This window comes from Misgurnus anguillicaudatus, chromosome 23, assembly GCF_027580225.2.
Source record: "Misgurnus anguillicaudatus chromosome 23, ASM2758022v2, whole genome shotgun sequence".
In the NCBI taxonomy this organism is placed as follows: domain Eukaryota; kingdom Metazoa; phylum Chordata; class Actinopteri; order Cypriniformes; family Cobitidae; genus Misgurnus; species Misgurnus anguillicaudatus.
Window position 1 is genome coordinate 28,170,678 of NC_073359.2, and position 18,606 is coordinate 28,189,283.

At 38.0% G+C, this 18,606-nt stretch overlaps 1 protein-coding gene across 1 annotated transcript in view; it reads right to left on the reverse strand.

The window, feature by feature from the left end:
* Positions 1 to 18,606, reverse strand: part of ptprsa (protein tyrosine phosphatase receptor type Sa) — a 240,010-nt gene that overhangs the window by 11,718 nt on the left and 209,686 nt on the right. Inside the window, exons 27-33 of the mRNA XM_055217681.2 lie at positions 14,718 to 14,893; positions 10,336 to 10,455; positions 6,229 to 6,383; positions 5,712 to 5,997; positions 1,513 to 1,691; positions 1,267 to 1,393; positions 1,053 to 1,178 (exon numbers count right to left, since the gene is read on the reverse strand). Of these exons, the coding sequence (XP_055073656.2) occupies positions 1,053 to 1,178; positions 1,267 to 1,393; positions 1,513 to 1,691; positions 5,712 to 5,997; positions 6,229 to 6,383; positions 10,336 to 10,455; positions 14,718 to 14,893 (1,169 nt within the window). The remainder of the gene's footprint in view (positions 1 to 1,052; positions 1,179 to 1,266; positions 1,394 to 1,512; positions 1,692 to 5,711; positions 5,998 to 6,228; positions 6,384 to 10,335; positions 10,456 to 14,717; positions 14,894 to 18,606) is intronic.

Genomic DNA, 18,606 nt, shown 5'->3' on the forward strand with positions numbered 1-18,606 from the left:
TTTCTCAAATTAAATTTCAGAAATGTTTACAACCTTTGGCAGATTTTTTTGCTTGTTTTATGCACAAATTCATTTAATTGTATGTTTTTTTGTCTTATTTTCTTAGGTGATTTTTTTAAATATTTCTTCTGAACACTGCTTAGTATTTTTGTCTTGTTTTCAGTAGAAATATCTAAAAATTCTTAAACAAGATGTATTTTTTATTTTAAGAAAATAAGTCTAGTTTTTAGACAAAAAAAATATACAATTTAACTGAATTTGTGCTTAAAACAAGCTAAAAAAGTGTTGCAGCGGGGTAAGAATTTTTTTTCTTTAAATTTTCTCAAATAAAAGTTCAATAATTTTTTTTACAACCTTTGGCAGATTTAAATTTTATGTTTTTTGTCTTATTTTCTTAGGTAATTCTTCTGAACACTGCAAAAATTACTTTCTTACTAAGTATTTTTGTCTTGTTTTCAGAAAAAAAGATCTATTTTTCAAAATGTATTTATTTGATTTTAAGAAAATACTTCTAGTTTTTAGACAATAAAATATATAATTTTAGCAAATTTGTGCTTAAAACAAGTCAAAAAATCTGGCAACGGGGGTAAGAATTTTTTCCAATTAAATTTCAGCAAAAAGTTCAATATTTTTTTACATTTTTTGGCAGATTTTTTTGCTTGTTTTATCCACAAATTCACTTAAATTTTTATGTTTGTCTTATTTTCTTTGGTCATGTTGGATATTTTTGCTGCACTGCAAAAAATGCTTTTCAAGAAAAAAATGTCTTAGTATTTTATCTTGTTTTCAGTAAAAATATCAAGCAAAAAAATCTGCAATGAGGTAAGCAAATTTTTCTTGAATTTAGTGTAGATTTTTTTTTGCTTGTCTTATGCACAAAATCACTTAAATTTGATATTTTTGGTCTTAAAACTAGACTTATTTTCTTGGGTCGTTTTGCTCATCAAGAAAAAGCATCTTTATTTAAGAATTTTTAGATATTTGTACTAAAAACGACAAAAATACTAAGTAAGAAAGTTTTTTGCAATGTACTACGTGTTTTCAGGACTCACCCGTGCATCCGTGACTTTAAACTCTCTAAGGATGTATTGTGGCATGTTGTACTCGGCCATCGGGTCCACCACGAAGTACTGATATCTAGCAGAACGTTCTGCCGGCCAATACTGGTGACACTTTTCCTGCAAAAACACACGAGAGAGGATTCAATCGAACTGTGTCGCACTGCGAAAAGTTTGTCTCATTCGACGCTCATGTTGAGAAACTCACTCGGCCCATCTCTCTCAGTTTGGTCAGCATCACTACGATGGTGGAGTTGTTTTCCCATAACATCCTCCAGAAGTCTTCGGTGGTCTCTGCTAATGGTCCCTGTGTGGCTATATAAGCTTTCTGTTGTCTGCGGGAATGAAAAAAGGAAAATCTATGTGAGATGATCTATACAATGAAGTCGAACATTAACTCACTCATCAATCTTGGACACTTGGAAATGTATAGTATGTAATAGTAAAAGTGTACCTGTATCCATCGATAAAGCTGGAGTTAATATAGTCCGACCCCTCCAGGCCTCTGATTGGCTGCAGGCAGACTCGAGTGGTCTCGTAGGGCATGATGTTGACCAGACGGTTTTTAAATTTGTTACATGGCAGATTGGCACTTATGAATCTAGACGTGTGGGCTTTGGAGTTTGCCAAGCGCTGCGGGCAGAAACAAAGACAAGAAAATAAATGCTTTGCATTGCATCATACCAAAAAAGATATATTCAGACGGGCTGAAAGATGCCGCTCCTTGCACCTGGCCAGGATGCGGTGTGGTGTGGCTGGAGAATCGAGCATCAGAGAAATTCCCTTGTATAATATTCATCATACAACCGTAAACATTTCCAGCTAAAATGACTTCATCTTTTGATCGTAAAACTGCACACTTTGACTTCTAAAGGATCCAGCAGGACGGCCATTTAACTGTCCTGACCTTTATTTTGGTTTTAATGGGTCTATTTTTTCCACTCCACCTGCTCCCAGAGTATTTGTAATCGGGCGAGACTGGGTGACCTAGTTTATGAGTGCTCGCAGGAAACACTGTCAGCACCCATTGTTGTTATAATTACCCAAAATCCATCCATCGTCCATCCGTTGGCGCAGAACCCCGCTCAGATACCACAGAAACATCACGCAAACTTGACAGGAACTGGCGAACTGGGTCACCGTTTATCACAGTTTTTTAGGACACATAGGACGTTGTTGTTTTTGTTACGGGTCAACACTGAGTGATTCCACGTACACGGTTCTCCTGCTCTCGTGTTATGATCCAAATTAAGGCCTGCAACCTTCAATTACCATCAGCGGCACCGCAGTACCCACGATTCTTCTCTCTTTCTAGGTCAGATGTCTGGAATGATCCTGCTCTCAATGTTCCAGCAGGTTAAGCCTTTAGCCAGTTCAAAATTCATTCAGTTCCTGCTTTAGGCCTTGAGTTTTACCTCTGTGTTCTTCTTTGCTCTTAGAGAAGCACCCGAAAGGGCACAAGAAGGAAGGAAAGGAAGAGCCAATCATAAACCAAGCTGCTGAATTAATAAGAAACAAGCAAGCTTTAGGGGGTCCATGGGGCTTCAGAGAGGTTGAAGCCTTGTTTTCTAAGCAGCATCGCATCAATCTACAATGATTTCTCATACACTATTTCTTCAGGATATGAAGGGGTGAGCGTTGATCTTTTGTAAAAAAGCAGCAAACTACTCCTTAAAGCTATAGTTCACCTTTCTGTCATCATTTACGTACAAATGTTGTTGTTCTGCTTAACACAGGAGATATTTTTAAGAATGTGTGTAACCAAGCAGATCTGGGGCACCATTGACTTGAGTAGGAAAAATTATATTATGGAAGTGAATGGTGCCCCAGATCCGTGTTTCAAAATATCCTCAAATTAATACAGGTTTGGACACAACTTAAGGTTAAGTAAATGATAAACTATCCCCTTTAAGAGTTTAAAGGTTACGTTACCAAAGTTGGAAGAAATGTGGGTCCGTACGACCCACGCCAGCACTTAAAACACATTTATCTTCTGTTAGCTAATGTGCTAATACATTTTTTACAATGTTCTCGAGGTCTGAACTCTTATTAAAAATGTCTAAATTCTGAGAGTCTTGAAAACCAAACAGTTTTGGGCTACCCTAAAAACAATACTATGGAAGTGAATGGTGCCCCAGATCAGTTTTCGAAATATCATTATTTATGTTTAGCAAAACAAATTTATACAGGTTTGGAACAACTTAAGGGTAAGTAAATGATGACGGAATTTTTATTTTTCGGCAAACTATCCCTTTAAGGAGTTTAAAAGTAAAGATGCTACAAGATACGTGACCAAAGTTGGAAGAAATGTGGGTCAGTACGACCCACGCCAGCACTTAAAACACATTTATCTTCTGTTAGCTAATGTGCTAATACATTTTTTACAATGTTCTTGAGGTCTGAACTCTCATCATAAATGTCTTAATTCAGAGAGCCTAGAGAAACAAACATTTCTAGATGGACCTAAACATAATACTATAGAAGTGAATGGTGCCCCAGATCAGTTTTCCAAAATATCTTCATTTATGTTCAGCAAACAAATTAATACAGGATTGGACACAACTAAAAGGTAAGAAAAGGATGACAGAATTTTAATTTTTCGGTGAACTATCCATTTAAGGAGTTTAAAATAAGAATGCTACAAGCTACATGACCAAAGTAGTCGGAAACATGGGCCCGTACGAGCCAAAAACAAATTTACCTTCTGTTAGCCAATGTGCCAATAAATGTTTTTACAATGTTTTTGAGGTCAGCACTCTCCTCATAAATGTCTAAATTCAGAGAGTCTTGAAAAGAAAACGCTTCTGGGCTGCCCTAAAAACAATACTATGGAAGGGAATGGTGCCCCAGAACAGTTTTTTAAAACAGTTAGCCAATGTGCCAATATTTTTTTTACAATGTTTTTGAGGTCTGAACTCTCATCATAAATGTCTTAATTCTGACAGTCTTGATAAACAAACGCTTTTGAACAGACCTAAAAATAATACTATGGAAGTGAATGGTGCCCCAGATCAGTTTTTCAAAATATCTTAATTTATGTTTAACAAAACAAATTTAGACAGGTTTGGGACAATTCAAGGGTAAGTGAATGATGACAGAATTTTCATTTTTCTGTTAACTACTCCTTTAAGAAGTTTAAAAATAAAGATGCTACAAGCTACATGACTAAAGTAGGAAGAAACATGGGCCCGTACGAGCCAAAAACAAATTTACCTTCTGTTAGCCAATGTGCCATTTTACAATGTTCTTGAGGTCTGAACTCTCATCATAAATGTCTAAATTCAGAGAATCTGGAGAAACAAGCACTTCTGGACTGACACAAAAATAATACTATAGAAGTGAATGGTGCCCCAGATCAGTTTAAAATATCTTCATTAATGTTCAGCAAAACAAATTTATACAGGTTTGGACACAACTTAAGGGTAAGTGAATGATGACAGAATTTTCATTTTTCGGTAAACTAATCTTTTAAGAAGTTTAAAAATAAAGATGCTACAAGCTATGTGACCAAAGTAGAAAGAAACATGGGCCCATACAACCCAAGCCGGCATGGAAAACACATTTACCTTCTGTAAGCCAATGTGCCAATATTTTTTACAATGTTCTTGAGGTCCAAACACTCATCATAAATGGAGAAACAAACACTTCTGAACTGACCTAAAAATAATACTATGGAAGTGAATGGTGCCCCAGATCAGTTTTTCAAAATATCTTCATTAATGTTCAGCAAAACAAATTTATACAGGTTTGGGACAACTTAAGGGTAAGTGAATGACAGAATTTTAATTTTTTCATCTCTTTAAGGACTAAAAAAATCTATGTGACCAAATAGTTCTCTACACTGAAGATTTTTTTGTTTATAGTAAATAGAGACCCTACTGTGACAAAACAACCTTGCTACTTAAATCAAAACAACAGCTACAAGAGAAACAAATTAAAATATCTAAACGACATCATAATAATAAGACGTGTAACAGCTTTATAATGCGTCAATCTCAAAGGCCAGAAACCTTCAATGTGATTCATTTCAGTTTAATACAAAACAAATCAGTCCGGTTAACATCAAACTTTGTTGACTGTTAATTACCCTTCACACAATTCCTCTCTGACTGTCATCAGGTTCCTGCTAACTTTCATTTGTTTCTGTCACAACTAGAGCCTGAGTTTCACACCTGTATCCACAATAACAAAACAAGCTCCTGACAGCCACGGTTTATTATCGAGGCTTCGTCACGGGATTCACTTCTACAAGCTGCTAAAAACAATGCATGATTACAAGCTACGTCTGATACAAAAGTGTGAACTTCTCATACCAATGAATCTGTGACATTAAAGGCACGGTGCATGATCGCTGAAAGCCAATGTTGATATTTTAAATCACCTAAACAAACACGCCCCCAATAGAATCTGGACCTTCTTTTGTTAGACCCACCCCACACATACACAATCCAGGTACTGATGTCGATTAGTAGACACGCCCCTTACTGCTGATTGGCTACAAGTGTGTTTTGGTACTCAACCGAAATCCCTTTACCAAAGTTTTTTTTTAATCATGCACCCCGCCTTTAACTATAAAGCTGTTGTCCTTTGTTACTTTAGCAAAATTCATCACTACAATCAACAAAATTTCAAATTTATATATATTTTGTTCACCTTAAACTCCAGCTCCATACCACTGACGTGCTCTCCAGCCTCCACCTGTGCCAGTTTCTGGATGTAGGAGAAGAGACTCCGTGCGGCCACCTCGGTGTTACCGCAGGCGACCGCTTCCAATAGGGCATCGTGGATGAAGCTGTACTGATCCTCCGTCTGCACCATGTAGTTCCTCTGAGAGCGCATGAGGGTCACGTGACCGTAGATGTCCACGGTCTTTTCGTGTTTGATGCGCTCCAGCATGGCGTCGATCACGATGAAGCAGCCCGTACGACCCACGCCAGCGCTGAAAACAAATATACCTTCTGTTAACCATGGTCGAACGCACAAGTCTTGCAAAGTATATGCATGACGCTCAACACATGCGCATTGCAACATAATGCAATGCATCTCCTGTACTACAAACTACATCTTCCTGTACGCGCGGTTACAAAAAACTGTACACGAAATTTGCGTCACATGCGCATGCGTATAAACCAAACTATACTTCCAGTTTAAAAAAATATATGTTTTTTACCTGCAGTGGGCGACGATGGGGCCGGCGTCTGGTGGATTGCAGGTCTTTACCCTCCTGAGGAAGGCCAGGAATGGGGTGGGGTATTCGGGAACGCCGTGGTCCGGCCAGGCAGTGAATTGGAACTGTCGAACTTCACGCTTTTCGCTGGAGCCATTCTTCAAAAACCAATGAGAAGAAAATCGTCAACACACGCAGAAACAAATGCAGAAATAAAGTCAGTACAGTTTTTAGTATGGTGATGGACGCAGCAATGAATGAATTTAGAAAAAACAGGGAAAAAGGATTAGGAACTTTAAACTTTATCGATGTATAATTCTGTTTAATTCCAAAATATTCAGAATGCAAAAGATCATGAAGATTTCTTTTTCAATCACCAAATCACTTTATTTCTGTCTGAACCAAGTCAGCACATTTATCACTACTAAATACTTATCTATGTATTTTTTAGTTGTGGGCAAGCGATTAATCACGATTAATTGTGTTTGCATAATAAATGTGTGTAAATATTATGTATATTTAAACACACACAAATACATGTATACATCTAAGAAAAATTCTATATGTATATTAGTGCTGGCAAAGATTAATCGAAATTAATTGCTTACAAAATAAAAGTGATTTTCTTTAAATAATATATGTGTGTGCACCGTGTGTAATTATTAGGTTTATTTTAACACTCACACACATACATGTGTACATTTCAGACATTTATTTTAAATATCCTTTTTGAATTTATATATAATATAGAATATCTAAATATATATAAATAAATACATATACATATAGGTTAATGTTTCTTAAATACATACATGAATATGTATGGGGAATATATATATAAAATAATTGTATTTTTTTGTTTTATTATTATTTATAACTATATGAAAAAATATAAAATTATATATCAATAATAACAATCTTTTAAACAAAATATATATATATATATATATATATATATATATATATATATATATATATATATATATATATATATATAAAATAATAATTATATATATATATATATATATATATATATATATATATATATATATATATATAATAATTATATACACACACATATATATATATATATATATATATATATATATATATATATATATATATATATATATATATATAAAATACTTTTATATATATATTATTATAAATTATAAATAATTTAATATAATACAATATATACAAATATAAATAAATATATATTCACGTGTAAATATTTCTAAAATATATGAATGTGTGTGTATTTAAATAAATATTTTAATAATTACACATACATATATATTATGCAAACAAACTTTAATTATGTATGCAATTATCCATAATTTCCTTAGTATGATAAATGTATGTAACATGTGACTTTGTTGTCACTGCTTTCTGTCATTTTCTGCTATACCAACCGTGTTTTGATTACAAAAAATCTGACTGCAGTAAGACGACAGAAAAGCCTGCTAGTTTTTCCTTCTAATTTTATTTTCTCTTTAAAAGAAGGTTTTACATCTCAACGCTGCTCTTCTAACAGAGGCCTCTTTTGAATAAATGAATAAATAAAAGGCGTAATTAAGAGCGAGCTGGCACAGTTTTCTGTTTTTTTTCTCCGGCTGTCTTCTGCAGTCTCTGTTCTCTGCAGTAGATGTGTTTTTAACAATTCATGACTTCGGGACGACTGCGTGCCACTGCAGAAAATGCGTGCACATAAATACGCCGCACGGACCCAAACACTGTGCGAGTATGTTTCTAATGTAAGCAAAACACCCGGACAACCCAATACATTGCAAAAGCGTGCACCTGTTTCTGTTGTATTGTTGGTTTATTTTAAACAAGGACATCCAACATCGTTATCTTTATGATTTATACCTTTCCATGCCAAACATCGATGAATGTCACCGAGAAGGTGATTCATTTGATGAATTAATTAGCATTAGCCATCACGCAAGCTTTTAAAACGCAAGCATTTCATAACCGCGAGAAGAAACTTCATAGCTTTTAGTGCCACAGTCTTTTTAATCAATGCTGCGGCTTGTGTCCTACCATGCGCCCTTCGCTACAGTAAAAGCTCGATCCATTTTAATTCACGTTACCGTCTGACTGTAACTCACCGACCCTTCTCCATTTCTCTCTTCATCTTTATGTTTACTTGACCGCTGCGTGTCTGGGAAGCCAATTTTGTATGGAGTAGTTTTGCTCCGGCCACTTAGCTAAGTGCTTCTCCTTGGCAGGCGTAACATTAAAAGATGATGGATGTGGAATGAGGAGATTATAAAAACGCTCGTGTGCGTTCTTGTAAGCGTTCGAGATGAGAACCCCGCGAGGGCATTTGAAAACCGTTCCCTCAACAGTCTGCAATCATACTGCTGCCTTATTTCTTCAAAGTGAAATGGGCCTTTTAAAAAACGTGCAAGAGGGAAATAAGGGTTGCGTCCGAAAACTCTGTTTAAAGCAAAAGCGTTCCCTAGTGTGTCTCATGAGCGCCTGTCTTTTCAACGTTAAAATGTTAAATGTTGGTTGTTGTCAGTGTTTGTACACTTATTATATTGTATGTGCACTTGATTTGTCGCATTTCACCGTTTATGTTTTGTGACGCTGTGTCAGATAATAAATAGGTAAACGTATCATTTCATGACGCAGCGTCTCGTTCCCTATCTCAGTGAACTGAGGTTACAGTCGAACCAAGATGTTTTACGTTTAAAACATTCAACACTGCCCATCCTTGAGAACCACTAAATGCTAAAACGAACCATGTAATGATACATCTTACAAAAATCGTCTTACCTTGTGTAAAGAGAAAGTGCGCACACAAAAGGCGGCAAGCTCGATAAATAGGAAAACGTGTCATTTCGTGACACAGCGTCTCGTTCCCTATCTCAGTGAACTGAGGTTACCGTCGTAACCGAGACGTTTTACGTTTAAAACATTCAACACGGCCCATCCTTGAGAACAACTAAATGCTAAAACGAACCATGTAATGATACATGATACGAAAATCATCTTACCTTTTGTAAAGAGAAAGTGCGCACACAAAAGGTGGCGAGCTTGATAAATAGGTAAACGTGTCATTTCATGACGCAGCGTCTCGTTCCCTATCTCAGGGAATTAAGGTTACAGCTGTAACCGAGATTTTTTACGTTTAAAACATTCAACACTGCCAATCCTTGAGAACAACTAAATGCTAAAACGAACTATGTAATGATACATGATACGAAAATCATCTTACCTTGTGTAAAGAGAAAGTGCGCACACAAAAGGTGGCGAGCTCGATAAATAGCTAAAGTGTCATTTCATAACGCAGCGTCTCGTTCCTTATGTCAGTGAACTGAGGTTACCGTCGTTACTGAGACGTTTTACATTTAAAACATTCAACACGGCCCATCTTTGAGAACAACTAAATGCTAAAACAAACTATGTAATGATACATGATACGAAAATCATCTTACCTTGTGTAAAGAGAAAGTGCGCACACAAAAGGTGGCGAGCTCGATATATAGGTAAACATGTCATTTTGTGACGCAGCGTCTCGTTCCCTATCTCAGGGAACTGAGGTTACAGTCGTAACTGAGACGTTTTACGTTTAAAACATTCAACACGGCCCATCCTTGAGAACAACTAAATGCTTAAACGAACTATGTAATGATACATGATACAAAAATTATCTTACCTTGTGTAATGATAAAGTGCGCACACAAAAGGTGGCGAGCTCGATAAATAGGTAAACGTGTCATTTCGTGACGCAGCGTCTCGTTCCCTATCTCAGGGAACTGAGGTTTGTCGTAACCGAGACGTTTTACGTTTAAAACAGTCAACACGGCCCATCTTTGAGAACAACTAAATGCTTAAACGAATTATGTAATGATACATGATACGAAAATCATCTTACCTTGTGTAAAGAGAAAGTGCGCACACAAAAGGTGGCGAGCTCGATAAATAGGTAAACGTGTCATTTCGTGACGCAGCGTCTCGTTCCCTATCTCAGGGAATTGAGGTTACCGTCGTAACCGTGATGTTTTACGTTTAAAACATTCAACACGGCCCATCTTTGAGAACAACTAAATGCTAAAACGAACTATGTAATGATACATGATACGAAAATCATCTTACCTTGTGTAAAGAGAAAGTGCGCACACAAAAGGTGGCGAGCTCGATGGTGTCCAGAAGCGTCACCTGGATCATACCATACGTCTCCGTTCCTCTGCTGGGCCAGTACTGATCACATTTGATCCGTGTGGATAAATATGAAAAAAGTGACATTATAACACCTTTGCTTTCCTTTTTGAATGCGAATTTCTGTTTGTCTGCTTTTATTTATCTAGATATTTCTATGCAAATACATCCAGTCTTTCATTAAAATCGTCTCCGCAATTCAGTGTGCCGAGGAATTACGGATCTACTGAACTACACCTCATTCGTTTCGGGGTCAAACAACCTTCTAATAGCTATTTAAAATGCGCACTATTGTGTGCACTCGCGTTCCCGAGCGAAAGCAGAAACTCATTTGCCGCCTGGTGCCGACATCGTCTCTTTTCACAGAGAAATAAAGGGTGAATGAAACAAAACTAGATTAAGACTGACGGCCTTGTAATTAACAAAGCTGTCTACGCTTTCAGACGATTAATTTTTTTAGACTTTCAACTGATTTGATTCGATTGTCAATAATTTTTACCATTATATAAAATCCAGCCACCAAAGGAAATCACTTTGGGCATCGGTTACATCAACCTGCCCATGTTCTCACATCAACATTTTTTTTCAGGAGATTTATTTCATATATCTGTGCTGCGGAAGTGCAGTTGAAAAAGACTAACCGGCTTTAACCGCAGGGGTTCACACCTGCAATCACGAATCCTCCCAGACTACCGGCATCTCTCCCCACGTCACATCAATTACCCTGCCATAATGTTTTCCTTCCTCTCTTTGACACTTGGCACACTGACAGACCCCCGGCCCGTCGCTGCCCTAATAAACATTCACTCAATATGGAGAGTGGCGCGTCACAGGCGACGGCGGCACGCTGATGTGATGTGACAGCTCGCTGCGTCGAATCCGTGCAGCTTTAACGCTTTCATTGCACTTGTGCTGCAAAACCATCGCCTTATTGAGATCTTATCTGACAGACCTCTAATACGTAGCGAATGCAGGAGGATATATTGAGTCAAAGTACATGAGGTTGCTGAGTCTGGCAGTGTCGGGATGCACCTAGTGTGGCCCACTGGCTAAATCTATCACTAACCTGTCAACACAAAACTTTTGGTTATGAGAATTTAGTTTGTTCGAATACAGCAAGAGAGCACATACACGTTGCGACACAACAAAACTACTCAAGCTCTTTTTATCAACAAAGCCATCTGTGCCAAAACACTTATTGGTGCATCATGATATTTAGCATAAAAGTTTAATTAACTCATTCACCGCCATTGACGAGTTATCTTGTCAATTAAGAGAAAAAATTGCCTGAAAAAATGGAAATCTGTTATACCGCTATTATCCACAAGATGTTTTTACCCAATTTATAAAAAACTAAAGGAAAAAAATATTTTTGCTCAACATTTTATATTTTTTAATAAAAAATGAAGATAGGATGAAACGTTTTCTTCCCGTTTTGTTTGTTTAAAAAGCAGAGGGTCTGTTCTTTCATTTGATATATTTGTATGTTTATATATTTTTAGAACAACATTTTCCTGGAAGGCATTTTGTGAAACTTTTATGAAAATTACAAAAAAATACTGGCAGGAAACTTTGTGCGTTATGAACTTCACAGTTGAATTACGTTTAAAAATATTTTCGTGAAAGTATTTGCAAGTGAAATGAACAGTAAAACAATAAACATACTGATTTCATTAATGCATATCTGTTTTATGATGGGTTTGAATTCTTCGTTTCTTGAAAAAAGGAATGAAAATTTATATAAATTAATAAAAATGTACTTGACCTGAATCCCTTTTAACCGAACCCAACGTGCATAATTACGTTTTTTTTTTTTAAAGAACCAACCCACAACAAACTAGAAAAGATTACACCCGAGTCAGACCTGACCCAGTGGCAATTTTTAAACCTGACTGGACCTGAAAGTAAACAGCACTGACGTTTTTTTTTAAAGAAATTTGGTGGCCTCGCAAACCAATTTGGTCCGGTGCTCTATTTATTTTCCTTTGTTATCTGACGACGACACCACGTTAACCACTAAAATGTGCATTCAAAATTGATTGACAGGTCTGTCTCACCGAAATTTAACCTACTGTCAACCACATGATGTCGTAAGCTCTCATGGCAAACAGATGAGAGGTTGGAAAAGGACTACTCGGGTCCGTTTGGCAACCGACCCTTGTCCAAGGCACACCCGAACCCGCTTGGGTCTCAGGTTGGACTTTGGGTTTTGCAGATCTAAAAACCTCTAATGTATATGACTTGAGAAATACAAGCTAAACTAAGTATTTTAGATTAAAATATTGTCATGTTACATTTGGGACGGCACTGATTAGTTTTGATGAACGAGATGATTATTTAATATGAAACTCTTTATAGTGCAATTTTTGGTCCTCGGTAGGACCTGGTCTGAGTCTTCGGTGTCATTGTTTGCGTCAACGTGCAATTCCACATGCAGATCGCTGGTTGGCAATGTCCACTGGCATGATCAAGTATCAAAACAAAAGTCAAAGAAGAGGCAGTTTGAGTTATTAAATATAGCTCCTCAACTTGGCAAGCGGAAATGCGTTTTTTAAACCTGATGGGAGGGGTTCTAGCAGACCAATCACAGCGCTTGCGGTCCAGGTCCAACTGACACGCTGTTACATTTTTGCATAGGCTACGGCATACAATTGATGCAGAGGTATAAATTTGGCTTAAGACGGCTGATCATTCCCATCACAGTGTCGATCTGGCCTCAGTCAGCCTGGATTTTCAATTGGCTCGTGAGTGATGTTATTTCAGTATCAAGAGTGTGACTGAATTGTCTTTTTGAAAGGAAGTCTTCAGCTAAAGGGACTCCCTCTCTCTTTCTATCTCGTGGTAAATGGGCCGAACCGTCCTGATAGCGCTGCGAAAAAACTCTCTTCCCTTTCATCACAGTCTCTGTCTTTATTTCTCTCCATTTTTCTCTGTCCGTTTGCTTATTCATTCAGCCGGCAACAACATTTCAACTGGAATAATGTCAATTTGTTCAGTCTCAAGCCCAGTCACTTTAACAAGAGTAAAAGCCTATTACTATTTTTTTATTTTTTAGGAACAATAGCTGTCCAAAAACCTAGTGCGCTCTTCACCTTGACAACTAAAGTAGATAGCACGTGAACACTGTTTTAGTAGTGTGTGCGAATTTAACAACAAAAGCGAATTTAACAATTACAGAGAGTAAATTACATATGCAAAGACACAAATGGAAACGAATTCATGCCAGGAAATGCGAGTAACGCAAATTGTGCGACACAATTGCCGCAAACGCACGATACGCACTTCAATCGTGTCTTTCACGCAAATGTGAAATTCGCACACGTCTGGTAGTATCAGAAAAGCATTGTTTTCATTCACGTAAGTGACGTGAAAACAAATAATCGAGAGACGATCAAGCTAAATGTTTTAGCAAGCCAACTTCAGGTATTTTTGCTCAGAATAATAAAGCGTAGTGTCAATAAAATCATTAATTTCAGAATTCTCACGCTATAAATAAAAGTGTAAGTACTGTAAACTCAAGGGTATCGCACACCGGACAAGAAGCGCTGGGTTGCATCTAGGACAACTCGGACATATCGTACACCGAATGTGCACATTAAATAGCGCGAGCTTAGTCAGATCGCGTCAACTTCAAAATTTAAAATATACGTTAGCAGCCAATGTTAATCGCTAACGATTTGGGACAAATATGATGTTATTTAATCTTAAACTATGTGAGTGGCACTCTGTGGCGCTACAAGGATTTGTCCAGCGTCCAGAGTCACAGCGGATAGCCGCCATCATTCATAGAAAATAATGTGTTCTGTTTTTAGATTCGTGGCGCGATGCGGCGCTTCTCGTCCGGTGTGCAACCCCCTTTAGTTTTAAGTCACTTACAGCAATAATTACGAATGACATATTTTCGTAATTTTTATGATCACATCTACTTTGGCTCTCTAAATCTAAAAATTAGATTACGCGACTGTAACCAGTGTTTCACAGGCTGGGTCGCAAATTCGCTTTGCGGGTGCACACACAATAAGAGGTAGACTTATTAATGCCGCTGTCTAAGACGCCCAACGTCACCAAATTCTACGGCAGCATAAATGTTTCTTCAGAGAGAGTGCTATCCCAGAATGCATTGCATGAGCTCTGTAATTTTTTAAAAATGTTTTAATAATAAAATGATATCCATATCACAAACTATTGAATTTCTATTGATCGAATTTAACTTGGTACAACTTTTCCTTATAGTCGCCTAAATTATATACTCCCTAATTTGATTTGTAAGCAACATCTGGCTTCATTAAACATACACTAAGATTTCTCGTAAGCCTCACCCGTGACTTTTCTTCCAGTTTGGTCATCATGACGACAGTAGCTGCTCTCTGTTCCCACACCATTCTCCAGAAGTCTCCGAAGGTCTCCGGCAGAGGTCCTTGTGTGGCTATGTATGCGTTCTGTTTCCTGTAGCCATCGATGTAGTTAGCATTGATGTAGTCGCTGCCTGTGATACCTGGAAATGAAACACGGGGTGGTGAATATCCCTACTGAAAAATCCAGCTAAGACCAGCATAAGCTGGTGAGCTGGTTTTAGCTGGTCCCCAGCTTGGTTTTAGCTGTTTTTGCTGGTGTAGGAAGCTGGTTTTGCTGGTTTAGCAAGCTGATCTAGCTGTGTTTTGGTCACATTTTAAGCTGGTCTAGCTGGACTTAGCTGGTCATGCTGGAATACCAGCTGGCCCACCAGCATGACCAGCTTTGTCAGGCTGGGAGGACCAGCATAAACCACCTTAAACCAGCTAAAACCAGCTACCAGCTTATGCTGGTTTTAGCTGGATTTTTCAGTAGGGGTGGTGAAGCATATTCCTGGTATTTTCCTTTTACAACAGGCAAAAACATGCAAAACATTTTCCTTGCTTTTGTAAAATAAAATAAGCTTGCACTACTTGAAAAATCAACTTGTGTCTCTGTTATGATATAAGAAATATGAGCACATCAACAGATGACCGGCCATATTTACAGGAGTATTCAAATGGCAGACGCTTTTATGCAAAGTGATATTCAAGCTTTACATGTTGACCGGGAATCAAATCAATGACCCTCATGCTGTTAACACAATGCTCTAGTGTTGTAGTCAAGACCATCTAAACCAAGACCAGAGTGTATCGAGACCAAGACAAGACCATGACCAAGGCAGGACAAGATCGAGTCAAAACCAAGACAAGACCAGAGTCTATCAAAACCAAGACTTTGAGGGGTTGAGACAAAGACAAGACCATGACCAAGGCATTAAAAGGGTGAGTTAAGGCCAAGACCAGACCTGCACAAAACTGAAAATCTAAAAGATCCATAAAGACCAAGAAAGGTCTAGTACTACAACACTACTAGCAACTGAGCTACAGGAACATCCCAAAAATCTGACTAACATCAGTGAACTGTTTTTACTCCAGTGTTTTGAGAAAACTTTCAAAATGGCTGACGGTGTTACTGCGTGTGAGCCTGTTAGTTGGTTAAAAGCGCTGCTTACTACGCCGCTAACATGATATAAAGTCACACTTTGGCAAGAGGCTATTTCACAGCTTCTGACAGATATCCATCTGGGAAAATAATCCCCATGGAAGATCATCCATCAAGCTCTTTTGTTTCTGGTTTTTTGCCTTTCCTGCTGGATCTAGCTCTCCGAGGGCCGGCCGACGGGAGCATCCACTGCGGCTGATTTAGGACCAGATGCTATACGATGGAATTAGGCTGGACTGGGAGTAAATCAGAGAGCAGAAACCAAGCCGGACCCTGTCTCTGACATCGCTCTGGGCAGCCTGCAGTAAATCTCCAGTAAAGCAGCCCAACTCTCTAACTTTTAAGCTGGGGATCCGCAAACAGTCGTGAAGCCCCGGTGTGCCTCAGCTATAGATTTTAAGACGATTTAAATCTGAAAAAATGGGGATGTGGAGGAAAAATTGCACTGGTATGCAATTACATACCTCTCCTTGCAATGTGTATAGCGCAAATTTCATAAACGGAGTCTAATAGCGACCCTGAACTTACGTATGACTGATAGCAATGCTAGCAGACACCGCTAATGATCCGAACGGATTGAAACAATTACACGTAGGGGTCCCGCACTCAGCTTAAACCTCTCACAAACAACCTACAAGAGGAACGTTTAATTGTACAGTTTACTCAACACAAAACCTCATTCACAAACACGGGCCCGCGGTGCTAAATTGTTGTTTTCACGCTTTAACAATGAGGAATGAAACACAGGGCCGTGCTTATTTTCTAGCCCCCGCTACATCAGAGAAAAGGCAAAATTAGCAATCAGGGGGAAAGAAAATGCCATTAAAAGCTTTCTGCCGTCTCACAATACAACCGGGGGAGCTTGGCTTTAGTCATAGCTAAGCGAACAGCGTACGAGTGCCTGCGTGGATTGCTCCGCCGCTGTGTCTAATGGCGAAATCACTGCACTGTAAAATGGAAATTTCGAACTTGATTAATTTATGCATTTACGGGCGCTGTCTTTGTGATGCTTTTGTTACGGCGCTTTATTGCTCCCCTAAATTGGGTCTTGGTGAACTGTGGCGAAAATCAAGGTGATGCGAAAACGAGGAAGGGAATGCTAAACAGAAAGTGTTTTTTGGGGGGGACTGTAAACAACATGAGGGAGCTTGAGGATTTGAGAAACAGCTCAGGGGCAATTCTCCGAAAATGTCAACCATACTACGGAAAATCAACAAAGAAACCAAAGCGCTTTTAAAGTGCTCATTTATGTCTATATACCACTGCATTGAAGTGCTATAATGGATTTTTTCAACTAAACTGCATTGTTTATCAGCCGACACAGCAATACCGCAATGAGAATTTCTGCCGGGCGAAATTTCATGGTTTTAAATGAAGGATCAAAGGATGGTAATTTTCAATAAGCATTTTCCAGAAAAGCAAAGAAATGAAAAGAGAAATATAAACACAAAACAGCATAAATGCATGTATGGCCTGTAACAATAAACTTAGTTTATATAATGCATATATTATATTGCACAAGCATAATGAAAGCAAGGCTCCAGACTAACGTTTTTTACTAGGAGCCCCTGACTTAAAATTTTAGGAGAGCAAGCCTGCAATGCAATCATTCACACGTTTCTTCAAAATAACCGTAGTACTGACAAATGCTTGTTAAACTGTGGCCTTAAATGCGATGCGGTCAAAAATTGGGTGCACCTAGCTTTTGTTCTGGTGCACCTAAGAAAAAAAGTTAGTCTTGAGCCCTGCAAACTGGCATTTTACAAACCCAAAAGCAAAAACCTGAAGTTTTCAATGACATTTATGCTTTGCTGACAGAATCTATACCTTAGGGTCAACTAAGGGCCTCAAAGCACTCTGGGAAATTGCATTGTTACTTCTCTAGTATAATTTCAAGTCTTTGTAAATGATCTGACTTCTGTATGAGTAAATGGGCAATAAAATTTCGTGGAAGAAAGGAAAGAAAACAAATTGATTGTACAAATGGATGCTGAACATTTCAGATGGATGTACGAGATCTATCGCATTCTTCTGAAAGATTTGAAGATCTTGCAGTGATATAAATCTCTCTAAAATGCTTTTTATGTCGCCAGATGCTTTTAAGGCTAATCTGTAGGCGTCAACAAACATCAGTCACTTCAAAATCAAAAGAAATAGGTTAGTTAGTTTTCAATGATCATGTCTCGAAAAAGACCCCTTAAAGGAATATTTCACTTTCATAAAAAATCTGATACTCACTCCCATGTCATCCAAGATGTCCACGTCCCTCCCCGCTCAGTCGAGAAGAAATTACGTCCCCTGAGGGATTTTTCGCCACATAGTGGAATTTCAATGCAGTTTAAAATTGCTTTCAATGCAGCTTCATCATCTGAAGTAAAATTGTTAAAAGTAGTACTTTTTACCACTTATTCTCGTCTTGCACTAGCCATATGATGGCTTACGCATTACGTCATCACGTCGAAAGGTCACGCGTGACGTATGCGAAAATACCGCTCCAGTATTTACAAATGTTGGCCCTTCGACGTGATTACGTAATACGTAAGGTCGCGCTGACGCTTCACACGGCTAGCGCAAGGCAAAAATTTGTGGTTTAAAAAGTACTTATTTTTCGATCGTTTCGCTAGATAAGACCCTCAAAAAACGTAATTTCTTCTGGACTGAACAAAGAAAGAGATAAACATCTTGGATGACATGGGAGTGAGTAAATTATCA